This window comes from Notolepis coatsorum (genome assembly GCF_963971535.1).
Source record: "Notolepis coatsorum genome assembly, chromosome: 11".
NCBI lineage: Eukaryota > Metazoa > Chordata > Actinopteri > Aulopiformes > Paralepididae > Notolepis > Notolepis coatsorum.
The window spans coordinates 25580357-25597055 of NC_140175.1; the positions used below are offsets into that span (position 1 = coordinate 25580357).

The window sequence follows — 16699 nt, forward strand, 5'->3', positions numbered from 1 at the left end:
TAGGCATAAAACACCATACCAGGGTGATCCAAAGGCCATCGAATACAAGTGGGCGACAGCGGCTCAGGAGGTGGAGCAGTCGTCTGGTCGGAAGGTTCCCGGTTTGATTCCCACTCCTCCCGGGCAGCATGTTGAAGTGTCCTTGAGCAAGATACTTAACCCCTAATTGCTCCCGATGTGCAAGTTGGCACCTTGCATGGTTGCCTCCGCCATCGGTGTGTGAATGTGTGAATGTGAGGAAGAAAATTGTAAAGCGCTTTGGATAAAAGCGCTATATATAAATGCAGCCATTTACCATTGATTTACAAAGTGTGCTTTGAGCCTGGACTTAAAGGAATCAACCGAGGGGGCAGATCTGACAAAGAGGGGGATGTTGTTCCTCAGTCTAGGGGCTGCAAAGGCACAGTCACCCCTGAGTTTAAATTTAGAACGCGGGACGACCAGGAGCCGCAAGTCAGCCGACGTGAGGGACCTGGTGGTGGAGTAGGGGGTTATGAGGTCTGCCAGGGAAACTGTATTCAATTAGTGACTTATTTTCTGTAACTGTATCTCCTTATTTCAACAAATAACATGTGATATTGTCAGATACATTACATACCTGCCAACTTCCGTTTTTTAACTGTTCTCCCGCTGTGCTCCCGTTTGGTAATTTCTCGTGTTACCCACACAAAACATATGTTTATTATATGGGGGGTATATATGTTGCCAGATTAGATTGAGAAAAAGTCCAATATACTTCATACTCCACATTTAATTATTTCTGCCCAATCTGGCAACCAAGAGTGGACGTAAAACTCCCTTCAGTCAGAGCTAATTATTACCAGAGTTTGGACAGCAGATTAAAAAAGAAAGAAAAAAAATAGTTCTTGGGTGTTGGTGGCTTATGAGTGACTCACTATGATAAGGTGGCCACAACATGGTGTCCATATACTGTTCAACCTGATGAATGTCTCTGCCCTCAGTAACTTCACAGTCATCCAGTCAGCCTCCGATATGTTGAGAATGGACGTGGAAAAAGCTCCCAAATTGAAAGAAATATTCATGCACATTTATCTAGTATGAAGTAATATTTCCCGCTTTAAGACTAAAATCTACATCACGCATTTTGTTATTTTTCTCTCTCTCTCTCTCTCTCTCTCTCTCTCTCTCTCTCTCTCTCTCTCTCTCTCTCTCTCTCTCTCTCTCTCTCTCTCTCTCTCACACACACACACAAAATAAACAATGTAACTAGCATACTATTTGCAGTTAGGTCGCAGTTGTGATGTAAATTGTACTCATTGTACTGTAAATCATGGTGAATATTTTACTTTTACCAGTCTGTTATATTACCTGTCATGCCACATGTGAGTCATTTGCCTGATGAAACCCGTTGAAACGTTGCATTAAAGTATTGGGAGGTGTAATACAGTGTGCGGGCATCATATTCCTTAAATTTTAATATTTTATTATGGCACATTTATGTCTTATATGAAGTTTATTGTTAGCTATGAAATAAAACAAATAATTTCATTTCAACCCTTTATTTCAACTGGTAAGACTGAGGTTACCCTCATTTAAAGCGACAACGAGGTTACAAAAGGTTTATCAGCAATGTCATACATATAGGCACAATAAAAGAAATTAAATGCAGAAGAGGGAAGAAACTTCATTATTATTATTATTATTATTATTATTATTATTATTATTATTATTATTATTATTATTATTATTATTATTATTATTATTATTATTATTATTATTATTATTATTATTATTATTATTATTATTATTATTATTATTATTAATAAATAAAAAATAATTATTAAACATCTTTTTATGGTGGGGTGGAGCAACACAAAATCTCCCTTTTTCATAGTCTAATGTTGGCAAGTATGCTTATAATTAATTACAGTATTCTCCACTTGCACAATGTGTGGCTTAACTGCATGGCGTCATATCCGGTTACGCCTCTGCAATTAAACAACTTTATCAACACTTTTTTCAGTTTACCAGATTAACAGAAAACTTTCAACCAATGTAATAAAAAAAGTCAACCAACGAACAAGATTCTTGTACCGGATCTTCTCTCTGGTAAACAAGAATACCCTGAAGACTCTGGCAGGAGCACTCATTCAAGGGTACTACGACTATGCTTGCACCTCATGGTACCAAAGCACCTCAAAGGCCCTAAAAACAAGACAAACATCACAAAACAAACTGGTCAGACTACTGCTTGACCTTACTCCTAAAACCCACCTCACCCCTGCCCATTTTGACAACCATGGTTTAGAGACAACAGAGTACAGCAACTTGCAATGGGCCTGGTCTACAAGATACACTACAGTACACCCAGTACTCGAGTTGTGAGAAAAAAACACATTGCAAGATGGTCACATTGGTCAGGGCTGCAGATCTCATGACAAGTTTGGGGGGCATCGTCCCCCGGTAGAAAATTATTTTAATGTGCAAATTAAGCTTTTAGGAGTATTTTAAAACTAGAATTACAGAGTGGGAGTAGATACACTATACTCTTGATAGCACATATTATTGGGGGGGACAATTCATATTTTTCCAAATTGGGGGGGGGGGGGGGGCATGCGAACAAAACTGAATGTTGAAATAGCAGTAATACCATGTTCATTGATTAAAAAAAATAAAAATTACATAAGGGATGGGCAGGGGGGATGGCCGTTTTAGAAGGGGGATGATATTGACCGTTTTTATTTCAGGGGGGATGCCATCCCCCCACAACTCGAGTATTGAGTACACCACTAAGATACCCATGTACATGTCGAAATACTTCCCAAAGATCAGTGAATTCCACGACCACAACATCAGAGGGAGTTCCACAAATCATGTTCAACCCAGATTCGGCTCAAACAAGGGACTAAACACGTTTCGCAATTATGCCACAACAATGTGGAACGCCCTACCCACAGCAGTAAAATAATGTGAATCCCTACCCTCCTTCAAAACCGCTCTCAAAGAGCACCTACGGGTGGCTGCAATTCAAAACTGGCCCCGGTTAATCTCCAACCCCCCGTCCCCACCCATCCCCCTCCAATGTACAGTTTCTTCCTCCTCGAATGTATATATTTTTTTATGATCTCTTTCTCTGAAACAGTACTTGTAACTGAGGGGTACAATTCCCTGACTGTATTGATAAGTATGGTATCATTAAACCACTACTGAGTTATGTACATTACTACTGGCCATACAGTACACAGGTATATGTGATGAACACCCCCACAATAACACGGCTTAACAAGAAAGTACTGTTTATAATAATATTTATTAGAAGAGCACCAAGATTATCTTACATTTATTAAGATTGAGAGTTGCGCTTGTAAGGCGAAGAATGTGCATGAATAGGTCAAGAGCGTAAGTCCATGAGCATATTACGAAGGGGATAATTAATACCACCTGTAGCATAAGAATTATATATGGTACACTAGTAGGTCAGCTGGAGATACTAAGGGGGTCCCCTCCGGTTGTAAGCCAGCAGGGGAGAGGATTTGTCGGTAGCAGAAGTCTGGATCAACGAGGAATAAGGAGGCTCCAGGTACAGGAGACAGTGCAATAATCCCTTGATCCGTAGACAAAGCAACAGCTATTCTCCGGTGTGCAGTGCCGCATGGAGGAAAGCTAGCCAGCCTCAGAGTCCTAGAGGCGGGCTCGACGGTGCGCCTCACAGGGTAAATCCCACACGGTAGTGGGTGTAGACGATTCTCTGCTCCAACAGCCACAGGACCAAAGCATTATAATCCAGCCGAAAAGGGCTCTGTAGTCGTCGGTGTAGGTTATCCAGTGTACATATCCACACGGTTCTCGTCTAGGGCTCCTCGGATGACGGCACAAGGTTAGGCCGCCCAGCCTGGATAAGCACACTAGCTCGGTACGATGAAACGTTGGTAATGCTGGTCACTGTAGAACGGTAGCCGCACGATACACTATACATAATAGACTATTACTTAATAATAGAATAGGTCGAACTCGACGATACAGCGTTAAACTCTGACACTTCAGCTATCAATTCGCACGCGGTCTCAAGGCTCTATTTCGGGGCAAAACGGGCCCACTTCACAGCACGTTGTATCGTGGTGTGAGGCTTCAACTTGTTACTAAGATTACTGCTGTATCCACCTGCGCCGTATTTATACGTAAGGTGAATAATCTAGTACCAGCCTTATTTCTGTCTCATATTACTGCGCAGAACCGGGCATGTTCAGGCATGTCTTAGCGGTGACTTTGAACTAGACATTGGGGGTATGGCCGTGGCGCCTAGGGGGGTCGCTGTCCAATAGGAGAACGAATATTATGGTCTGGCCTGTACTAGGTAAAGGGATATTCCGTGTATATGTACAAAGAATATACAAGGGATATCAGACGATATACAAATATTATACAATATATCTCAAGCAATAAATATATATATTCGGTTTAATCTGACCCTTTGTAACAGTACTGTATATTTGTATATCTTGTATGTCATAAATGTCTGGATGTAACAGTACTGTGTATGTCGTGTATGTCATAAATGTCACGATGAATTGAAAATGGGGGACCCTGATGTAAACAAGACGAAAGTCTTTCTCTGGTCGGCATCCCCTTATAACAATTGTTTGCATTGAGCTGTACTGTATTGTAATTTGTACCCATTCTGCAAGTTTTCAATCAATCAGTCATAATATCATTCTGCCAGCAGGGGGCAGTGCTGCGACGGGGGGGGGGTTTGTGTATACACGTGACGCACGTTGTCCAATCAGCCACAGATATCCGCATTCTACTAGGCGCGAAACATTGTCAGGCTGACATAGAACATCACATCTGTGCTGAACAACAGAGAGGACTTCCAGCATGGCCGCCCCGGAGAAGAGGAAAAGAACAGCTAAAGAAGCTAAAGACGCAGACAATGTACGAATGGCAGCTACACCCGGAGACACTTCACAGTTTGTCGAGGGATCCATCATCCGCATCACAATGACAAACTTCCTGTAAGTAGCTGCACCTCGACCAAGCAGCTAACTAGCTAACTAGCGTGTAACGTCGGCTAACGTCCGAGAAGCAAATAACCCAACAGCGTTCCTATTAGCTTGCTGATCTATATGATTGCCAGCCGAGCTATGTTCCTTTCTAAAAACTTCAACTTAAAAACATGTCAACTGTCACTAGCGGGCAACTTTAGTAAAGCAGCCCCGAAGAACAGCAGTGCTTTCATCTCACAGAGTCAACGTGTTGCCACGACATTGTGGTACAGACCTCTCGTCATGATTTATATATTACTATAACAAAGTCGTTTTTTTAATCTACTTTAATGAGGTCATAATGTGTGGCCCATAGGCTTTGGTGGCAGCAGGGAGTGAGCAGTGACGCGGGAACTCATTCTGACTTGGGGGTGCGGTCGAGTCAGATAAATAATAATAATACCGTCATATTAAATGCATGCGCGAAGCAGAAGACGATTTATTGCAAGCGGCAACAACAAGCATACATCACCAGCCTACCCCACCTGTTGCGCCCCCGTACCAGAACGCTACGAGCCTACGACGGACGGGGACGTCTCTAAATGTCGTGCCTTTATTTTTCAATGTTCACTATTCGGACAACAGCCGCACACTTCCAAAGTGATGAATGAATGAATGAAAACTTTATTTAACAGATTGCAGAATGGGTACAATACAGTACGGCTCAATACACACAATTGTTAAGTGGATGCAGACCTGAGAAAGACGTTTGTCTTGTTTCCATCAGGGTCCCCCATTTTCAATTCATATAGACATTTCTGACATACACAACATACATGACATTTATGGCATAGGGACATATAGGTATTTAGTACTGATACATTTGTGACATAAACGGTATTCAAATATACACTACTGTTACCCCTAGATCCTGACAGTATATACATATGATGGGGAGGGGACTGTACATTAGGAGGGGGTGGGTGGGTGGGAGAGAGATATACATACGGCGGGGAGGGAATATATACATGCGGTGGGGAGGAGACTGTCTATTAGGAGGTGGTGGGGGTTTTGGGCATTTATGGTGGCCAGTTTCGAATTGCAGCCTCCCGTAGGTGCTCTTTAAGAGCGGTTTTGAATGTGGGTAGGGATTCACATTCCTTTACAGCTTTGGGTTGGGCATTCCACATTGATGTGGCACATGGGTACCTTAGTCGTATAGTGTATCACTATGCGAATATGTCTATACTACTATGCACTCAAGTTTGACACTGTTTGAACAATCATACTGACCTTTAGCTGCCAGAGTTGTACCCTTCCTGCTGACATGTTGTACAGGACTTATGATTCGCTTTGGATAAAAGCGTCTACTAAATGTAAACAACATCCCAGTGACAGTCGGTTGTGTTGTTGACATTCCAACTTCCCAAGATACCATGCTACTTCCAGGTTAGCTGGTGATGGAGAATGTGGAGTCATATGGGATTGGGCAGGGAGTTGGGACGGTTGCTACGGCATGCTGAGAGGATCACTCTGGTCCGCTGTACACATTGACAGGTTGATCTTTGGGTTAAAAGTAGGGATACACCGATCCGACTTTTTCAGTCCCGATAGGGCCGATACCGATACTTGGGTTTGGGTATTTATTGGCCAATACCGATACCGATCCGGCCTTTTTTAACAGTTGATTCTGCAAAAACGTATCTTCATTGCATGATATTCTCACATATTGAATACTGCTTGAGGGCAATTTCATGCAAATGTCAACCTCACCATGAAAAAATTTAAATAACATGATCATAACCAAACCAATTTCAAATGTATCATCAAGGTCTATATTTTGTAGTACAAAATAGATTTGATCGTAATATTTATGAGAATGCATGTTTTTTCACACTACAGGAGGAGACACAATGATGTAAACATTTATTTTTCGATTAACCTAATTGTATGACTTTATGAATGGCCAGAATGGCAAAAAAAAAGATCAACAGATATTTTTCTAACCTCACCTTTGGTCATGAAGGGCTGTTGTATCAATATGTGAATAGATTATGTACTTTGTGTCTTTCCATTGGCAGGTGAAGCATGCTGTTATAATGCCCCTTTATGGGACAGCGAATGTAACATCCATAACGTTTTCCTGGAAAAGTTGTCATAAAACATGCATCTGGAATGCAATGTCAACCAAACTTCCTAAGCAAAGCTAACTTTTATAAAGATGACATAGCAACAATTAGTCATTCTGGTCTTATTTTTTGTATTCTTTACAAGTGTTATGGATGTTACCAGGGGAGGAAATTAGGCCACTTTACTGGCCAAATGCTAGTATTTTTTACGTTTGGCTGGTAAAAAAAATCAGATACCCGCCAGTTGGCTGGTAAGCCAAAAAGTTAGTTTCCTCCCCTGCTGGCGAGTATACAAAAAAATAAAAAACATTCTGCAATCACTGCACTGGCAAACGGTGCGCGTCTTCTGAGTGTTCGCTTTAGTTGACAGTGCCACGAGAGCACTGCACAAGACCACCCGCGGACATATAATGTTTAATAAACGTTTGCGCAGTACTGGCCAACCCGCGGACATATAATAATAAAAGTCCTTGCTAGCTAACGTTAGCCCCGTGTGCTCAAAGCAGCCAGCTAGGTGTATCTGTTATGACTATAATGTTTCCAAAAAAGCACCGGACTACGACGTAAGGTTAGACATTTTATTTCATGCTCAAAAGCCCCTGGCTTGCACATCGCAGTCACGAAAGGGGCTAGCTCAACCAGTGCACTGTGCACAACAGCACACCAACCCAACTGACGTTACCACAACACTTGACGGTACTTCACAGCACTGTCGTAAGACCACCGTGCTGTCTTAAAGGCACAGTGTGCCTACCCAGATGCATACACAACATTGACGCGGCTTGACATACAAAGAAGTAATTATCACAATTAGCGAATTTTTTTGTCTGGTAAAAAATCTGTTTGGCTGGTAAAAAAAATCAGATACTCGCCAGTTGGCTGGTAAGCCAAAAAGTTAGTTTCCTCCCCTGGATGTTACCGTTATGGATGTTACATTGCAAGTGACGGATGTTACATTCCGAATGTGTGTTGTTAAGTCCGATTATGACCCCTTTGTTTGAAGTATAATTTACACATTTTAGTTACACTTATTGAGATAAAGATGAGCCTGCAATAAGAAATGTTTTGACCTTTTGGATTTTGAGATAGGTGACAAAATACACAGTGTTATGGATGTTACGGAAATTGACAAGCTTTTTGGACTCACTGAACGAACACATGATAAACTCTGCTAATATCTTTTTCAAAGAATAAGATAAGATAAGATAAGATATTCCTTTATTGATCCCCTTGGGGAAATTCAGGCATCATAGCAGCATGGGGGGGAGGGGGGGAGGGGTACAGGTAGTAAAACAACACAGTATACAGGTAGTAAAAGACAACACAGGCAGTGTAAACAATTTGATCAATATGGTCAATATAATTTACTATCTGACTAGCTGAGGAATATTCACATTATTCACAGTGTCACATGAGGTGCAGTATGCAAGAGGTAGTGTTATAATAATTTACTATCTACTGAGTATACATTAATCAAAGTACCAGGGTAGTCTACTTTGTCCCCCTTGGGTTCCTATAAGTCCCAGGTCAATGTCTGGTAGCAGTCGCTGTCGCTGCCCCCTGTTGTGGGGCCTGGAGGCTGCTAGTCGCTGCCCACTGTTGTGGAGCCTGATGGCCGCTGGTATGAAGGACTGTCCGAGGCGGTTAGTTGAGTGTCGGGGGGGGATGAGTCTGTGGCTGAACGAGCTTCTCATCTTGACTAGCTCGTCGTAGAGGGGGTGGTAGGGGTTCTCCATGATGGCATCCAGCTTCCTTATCATCCCCCTCTCTACCATCACCTCAAGTCTAGGTAGCTCGACTCCCACCACGGAGCTAGCCTTCCTCACCAGCTTGTTGAGCTTGTTGGTGTCCCTTGAGTTGATGTAGCCTCCCCAGCATGCCACAGCATAGAAGAGGATGCTGGCCACAACAGACTGGTAAAAAGACTGCAGCAGTTTGTTGCACACATTGAAGGACCTGAGTCTCCTCAGGAAGAACAGCCTGCTCTGTCCCTTCCTGTAGAGGGCCTCTGTGTTGTCCGACCAGTCCAGTTTATTGTTCAGGTGTACCCCAAGGAACTTGTATGAGTCCACCATCTCCACCTCCACCCCTCGGATGGAGATGGGAATCGGGGGGGGTCTCTTCTTGCCCCTCCGGAAGTCCACCACCAGCTCCTTGGTCTTACTGGTGTTGAGTTGGAGGTGGTTGCTGTCGCTCCACCCCACGAAGCTCTCCACCAGGGCTCTGTACTCCTCCTCATCATCGTCGGTGATGTAGCTTACGATGGAGGAGTCGTCTGAGAACTTCTGCAGGTGGCACCCGCTGGAGTTGCGGCAGAAGTCTGAGGTGTAGAGGGTGAAGAGGAAGGGTGACAGCACAGTTCCCTGGGGGGCGCCGGTGTTGCTCACCAGTACGTCAGACTGACTGTCCTTTAGTCTGACGTACTGTGGCCTCTCAGTGAGGTAGTCCTTGATCCAGGCCACCAAGCCGTGCTCCAGCTGCATCGCAGAGAGCTTCTCCGCTAGCAGTGACGGCTGGATGGTGTTGAAGGCGCTGGAGAAATCAAAGTATAATAAAATAACATGTTTACTATCACTTTGTAGGGAAGGGTTTGAGGTACCCAAAAAGCACATTCAGGAAAACCTGGCATTTCCTCTCAAGGAATGAATCACAAAAAAGTGCCGTTATGGATGTTACATTTTTGCGTTATGGATGTTACACGTCTGAAATAGACAAAAAACACTATCAAAAATGTGTGTTAAGTCCGATTATGACCCCTTTGTTTGATTTAAATCAGAAGTATTTTATGACTCCTTGTTTGATTAAAATCCAACATATTTCCAGACACAACTTTTTCACACATTGTTGGTCTAGGCCGGGCCTAGGCAGAGCAGTGTCCACGTTAGCCTACTGCTAATTGGCTGCTGTCGGCCATCTCCCCCTCGCATCTGCTCAGCCTACATGTGTATTTTTTATTGTTTCGCCGAGTATCGTGACAAGAAACTCACCCCAAAAAACACAGAAACCCCAAATGAAACCAAACGGAAAGTAAATGAGTCCGGGGACGACATTTTAAGACAGGCCCCAGGAATGAAGGATGCAGTGACCATAAGAGAAGGAGTCAAGCAGAGGGTTCAGAAATGCCACATGTCCATGTCCCTTATGGAGGCTTACCGCTGCACTTCCAACCAAAGAGGACAAGTCCTGGGTCAGTTTTGATCAGATTCGTGAACACCTCAATCCTCGCATGGATAACAGAGGGAGATACCATTTCTCTGAACCAGTCCAGGCAGAGTGAATTGGACTTGATTTTTTATAACTTTCTTTTTCATGGTGAGGTTGACATTTTCATGGAATTGCTCCAAAACTCATTTTCTGATTTAACCGATATTAATATTGCTGTTCTCTGTATAGAAAACACTTTTTTATGTTAATCAAATAAAGAGCTATTTTCCATAAACTTTTTGTAATTTATGTTCAGAAGTGACTGATATTTTGAAACTATTTAAGACTAAAAAAAAGAAAAGATTTATTTTTATTTTTGTGATGTCACAGTATGATGTCATAATAGCACATTCTAGAACATTTGTGATGTCACAGTATGATGTCATAATCAAACATTCTAGAACATTTGTGATGTCACAGTATGATGTCATAATTGAACATTCTAGAACATTTGTGTTCTATATATATTCAACAATTCTCTCAGCATTTCCTGGCATTTTTTCAGACTACAACATGAATCCAGACTGGTTTGACCCTCAAAATGGTCTACCGAAGTCAAACACATGTGGGTAAAGACTAAAGCCCTATTTTTTAGCAAAAATGTTACATCCATAACGGCACTTTTTTGTGATTCATTCCTTGAGAGGAAATGCCAGGTTTTCCTGAATGTGCTTTTTGGGTACCTCAAACCCTTCCCTACAAAGTGATAGTAAACATGTTATTCTTTGAAAAAGATATTCACAGAGTTTTCATCATGTGTTCAGTGAGTCCGAAAAGCTTGTCAATTTCCGTAACATCCATAACGCTGTGTATTTTGTCACCCATCTCAAAATCCAAAAGGTCAAAACATTTCTTACTGCAGGCTCATCTTTATCTCAATAAGTGTAACTAAAATGTGTAAATTATACTTCCAATTCAAATCGATGCCTTGTCAATGTTAAGTTAAGTTTCCAATGTTCTCTCTGAATGTAACATCCATAACGCTGGAATTGCCCACCACAAACTGGTCATTCACTGTCATGAAACACATCGAACAGCTTTATCATAGAGCCATCAAGGTATTTGCCAGGAAACCATTGGCATACCACCATTGCAATATTTTTAAACAATTAAACTTTTTGAGCTTTGAAAATCTTAAAAGTCTTAAAAAGCTCTTGTTTCATCTACAAATGCCTACATGGACTAGCTCCCCCTCCTGTACAGGAATTAATCTACAAAAAAAGAAACGCTGGACTCTGCACCAGGTCAGACACCAGAGGTGACTGCATGGTCCAACGTAGACTGACCACGTTAGGCCAAAACGTCCTGTCAATAAAAGGCAGTCAAACATGGAACAGTCTCCCCATTTCCATAAGGGAAAGCCCCACCCTTGCTTCTTTTAGAGGGCAACTAAAAAAATGGCTGAAGTCCAACCAGTCATGTGAACACATGTGACATGCTGTTATGTATTTGTAATTTTCTTTTTTTACTGTTTTTATGTGTCCTGTTTTTATGTATTTGTACATTTCTTACTGTTTCTATGAGTCCTGTTTTTATGTTTGGGGACAACGGATGGAAATTAGCCTCGTGCTAAATCCGGCAATTTTTACACTCCACAGTGTTCATTAATTTTGCATTGTCCCATCCAAATAAACAAATTAAATAATAAAAGATCCGATACCCATTGTCCAAATATTTTTTCCAAAAAAGTAAAAAAAAATAAAAAAAAAAACATTTAATCCACGTTTTTTTTTAATATATATTAAAATATATATATTTTTTAAGAATTGTAAAGGATCACAAGTGTGTTTTTGATTTGTTGTAAACAAAGACGGAAAATAAACTTCAATTAATAAACTGTATGCCTCACTGTGTGGAAGAGACTGGGATCATTATTTTGTGCAAGGCAACATCAGGCTTGACTTAACATTACTTTCCTAACTTAGTGAAACTAAATGTAACAAATTAAAAAATAATAATACATTATATTTGGTGGCGCCCAAGGTCACCTTACAGATTGTAAAAAAAAAAACACACAGCAAGGCAGTTAAAAGTCGAGGTTAAAAAATAAAACAAACAGGAAGTATAAAAAACAGTGAAGATGGTCTGGAAGTATTTTTTATTTATTCTGACGTCACACGGTTATATTCATGCCACGATGAATTGAAAATGGGGGACCCTGATGTAAACAAGACGAAAGCCTTTCTCTGGTCGGCATCCCCTTATAACAATTGTTTGTATTGAGCCGTACTTTATTATTGTACCCACTCTACAATCTGTTAATAAAGTTTTCAATCAATCAATCAATATAATTCTGCCAGCAGGGAGGGGGCAGTGCTGCGACGAGGGGGGGTTTGTGTACACACGTGGAGTATGGTCCACAGCTGCAGAGCCCGAGAGAGCGACGCTCTCTACACGTGACGCACGTTGTCCAATCAGCCATAGATATCCGCATTCTACTAGGCGCGAAACATTGTCCGGCTGAACAACAACATAGACATTGTAAGAGCCAAAGCTATATATATTTAGGTTATTGTATTGTATGAATGTTTAATATTGATTGGATTTAGATAGTCATTGAACCGTCGTATTTGTCATAATAGAGCATTCTAGACCATAGAACCTTCTAGAACGTTTGTGGTGATGTCATAATAGCACATTCTAGAACATAAAACATTCTAGAACCACAGTATGACGTCATGATAGAAAGTTATGGAACCTTCGTGATGTCACCGTATGATGTCATAACCGAACATTCTAGAACATTTGGATCTCTATATAAGCGGGCGTTTGCTCAGAACGGCATTTTGTGCATCTTCGACCAGACTTAACAGCACTGAAAGGTTGGACTCAACAATGGACTGAAGCCAGGAGCCAGCACGTGGATTTACGGCTTTCACATTACGAAGGAATTTTCATGTGTCGAGTCGGCGGTAATTTTGGAGACTGGGAAAATACAGTTTTCTTACCTTGTAGTTAGTGATGCACGATATATCGGCCGCCGATATTTTTTTACACATCGGTAGCGGTCCGATATCAAGATAGGGCCGATATTAAAAAAATTATAAAAAAAAATTATTTTCTTTTTCTTTTTACATGTTTTGGCCTTAAATAGTTTCAAAATATCTGTCATTTCTGAAAATAAGTTACAAAAGTTAAAAAAAATATGCGTTTTGGAAAATAGCTCTTTATTTGATTATCATAAAAAAGTGTTTTCTATACAGAGATATCGACATCGGTAAATATCGGTATCGGCCAGAACAGCAATATTAATATCGGTTATCGGTATCGGCCACAATTTTCACATCGGTGCATCACTACTTGTAGTAGTACTTGTATCTTGTAGTAGTATTTGTAGGAGTGACAGGAATATTTAGGACCACTTCTGTAAAGAAAGACTTTACAAAAAACCATTTGGATATCTTTGCACTGGAGAGGCTGTGGACATTGCTTTTCTTTATCAACGGACGTACTACTCACGAGTAAGTAATTTGACCAGTGGAGTGGATCGTCGGCCCTCACAGACATATATCACATCTGTGCTGAACAACACCAAGAGCACTTCCAGCATGGCCACCGCGAAGAAAAGGAAAAGAACAGCTAAAGAATCAGACAATGTGCCGGCAGCTACGTCCGGAGACACTGCACATTTTGTCGAGGGATCCATCCTCCGCATCACAGTGAAAAACTTCCTGTAAGTAGCTGCTGCACCTCGATACCTGTGTCGACCAAGCAGCTAACTAGCTAACTAGCGTGTAACGTTGGCTAACGTCCCAGAAGAAGCAAATAACCACAGTGTATATTTCTCTCCCACCCACCCACCCCCTCCTAATGTAAAGTCTCCTCCCCACCGTATGTATATTCTCTCCCCACCGTATGTATATATACCGCCATCTTTCTCCCGGGTTGGTGTGATCACATGACTGACAAAGCCGTGCAGCGATAGGCCAGAAGTCAGTTTGATTGCATCCAGGCTCGATTGCTTATCCTGTCTGGGTAGCCCGGAGGATGGTTTTTTACATTGAATTTTATACACCGCAATTATGCATCGAATTTTTTACATCGAATTTTATAAACTACAATTATGCATCAAAATTTTTTCATTGAATTTTATTATGCATTCGAATTTTTTACATTGAATTTTAAACACTGACTTTTTATTTCACATAGGTAAATTCGGAGCAAAAAAATTCAGATACATGATTTTCAAAGTAATTATTTTCAATGCTATAAATTCAGTGTCTGAAAAAATTCAGATGCATGTTTTCAAAGTAATTATTTTCAATGCTATAAATTTGGTGTCTGATCAAATTCAAATACTTCTGTCACTCATTTGCTTCCATACCTGGCTTGCACATCGCAGTCACGTAAGGGGCTAGGGGTTGGGAGAAAACGCGATAGGCCAGAAAACAAATGCTGTGTATTATTACCAGATCCGTTTCCCCAAAAGTCATTATCCACGGATGACAAGTAATTCTTAAACAGTAATTGATTACTTTTACTTAGTGATACTCGCCCGCCCTGGGAAAAGTAATTAGTTACACTACTTGTTACATAACTTTTTTTGTTCAGTGGGCTCCGAGGCAGAAGTCTGTCTATTGGGTTTAGAGCGCAAAAATACGTAGTCTTACTATTACTTACTGTCTTTTTACTATTATGTACCCTAATACTATGCTACTATTCTTATACTACTACCTATCATGCTAATATGTCTATTTCTCATTTTCTATGCACTCTGAGTGTAACACGCAAGCTCAATATTATTTGACGAACAATACCACTGACCCTTAGCTGCCAGAGATGTTCCCCTCCTGGTGTCTTGTTGTTCACAATCTGTAAGTCGCTTTGTATAAGAGCGTCAGCTAAATGGACTAAATTGTAATTGTACAAGACAATTTGATGATTCACGAGCTGTTGGGTTTGTGTTTCTCACCATCTTTACCATTTCCCCCCACAGTACGTATGACAACGCTGTGGTGCACCCTGGACCCAACCTCAACATGATTGTGGGACCCAATGGCACTGGGAAGTCCAGTATTGTTTGTGCCATATGCCTGGGTCTGGCCGGCAAGACCGCTCTCCTGGGCAGAGGGGACAAGGTGTGTCAGGGTTCCTTCAGTGATTGCTGCCTTTGTTGATATATACTACTCTGTATATAAGGGCTGCTCGATTATGGCAAAAATCATCACAATTATCAAACATGATTACTCATTGATTTGAGAACATCATATGACAATGTTGTTTCATAGGGGTGTAACGGTACACGTATTCGTACCGAACCGTTTCAGTACAGGCTGTGTACTGAACGTTACTTTAAAGCAGGGGTCGGCAACCTGCGGCTCCGGAGCCGCATGCGGCTCTTTAGCCAATCAGCTGCGGCTCCCTGGCCCCAAATATATTTTTTTAACTTTTTTTTTCTTTTTCTTTTTTGTTCTCTTATTTTGGAGATCGATGTCATACTGTGACACTGAAATTAAAAAATATTTCATCAACTAAAATATTATAGTCAACAAAAATATTTCAACAAAAATATACAGTACGTCACACCCCGCGTCTCTCCCTGCCGTCTGCAAGTGGCTAATCTTGACTTTCCGACCCCCCAGTAAGCTAACCATGGATACATCCAAAAAAAGGAAAGTCTGAGGAAAATAGAGGGTTTAATTCAGCGTGGACAGATTAATTTGCTTTCACGACTAAGACTAACGCTGCAGGCTATGCCTGATATGTGGTGCGAAATTTGCGAACAACAAAAAATTAACTTTTTATTTTATAGATTTTCCACAAATAAGGGAAGGACTTACGGAAGCGTATTGCTGCCACACCAGAAAAAATAATATCCGTATCATGTTAAAGGTTTCACGTTATAACGTGATAACTTCTTGTTTTAACATAAAACGTTTCACGTTCTAACGTGATAACTTCTTGTTATAACATAAAGGTTTCACGTTATAACATAAAGGTTTCACGTTATAACATAAAGGTTTCACATTGCTGCCACACCAGAAACAAACAAAAAATATCCATATCACGTTATAACATAAAGGTTTCACGTTATAACATAAACGTGAAACCTTTATGTTATAACGTGAAACCTTTATGTTATAACGTGAAACCTTTATGTTATAACGTGATACAGATTTTTTTGTTTGTTTCTGGTGTGGCAGCAATACGCTTCCGTAGGACTCAAATAGAGCTGCATCGTTCAGGGTTTTATTTCAAAGTAGGTCTACAGATGCCAGTGTTTTTTCTCCTTTTCTGTGTTTTATTTCAAAGTAGGTCTACACATGGTAGTCTTTTTTCAAAGTGGACTACTTTTTATTTGATAAATGTTCCACAAATAAGGGAAGGACTCAAATATACCTGAATAGTTCAGGGTTTTATTTCAAAGTCGGTCTACAGACACCAGTGTTTTGTCTCCTTCTGTGTTTTATTTAAAAATAGGTC

The 16699-nt window shown here is 40.9% G+C and overlaps 1 protein-coding gene across 3 annotated transcripts in view; it reads left to right on the forward strand.

Moving 5' to 3' along the window:
- The first annotated feature begins 4801 nt into the window (after positions 1-4801).
- The window catches only part of smc5 (structural maintenance of chromosomes 5), a 72403-nt gene continuing 60505 nt past the window's right edge, over positions 4802-16699 (forward strand). The window contains exons 1-2 of one of the 3 annotated variants that reach the window (XM_084324197.1): positions 4802-4973; positions 15213-15354. In XM_084324197.1, the coding sequence (XP_084180323.1) occupies positions 4837-4973; positions 15213-15354 (279 nt within the window). In that variant the 5' untranslated portion in view covers positions 4802-4836. Of the gene's footprint in view, positions 4974-13462; positions 13950-15212; positions 15355-16699 lie in introns of those variants that run through there. The other 2 variants (XM_084324198.1, XM_084324199.1) reach the window with 2 other exon arrangements.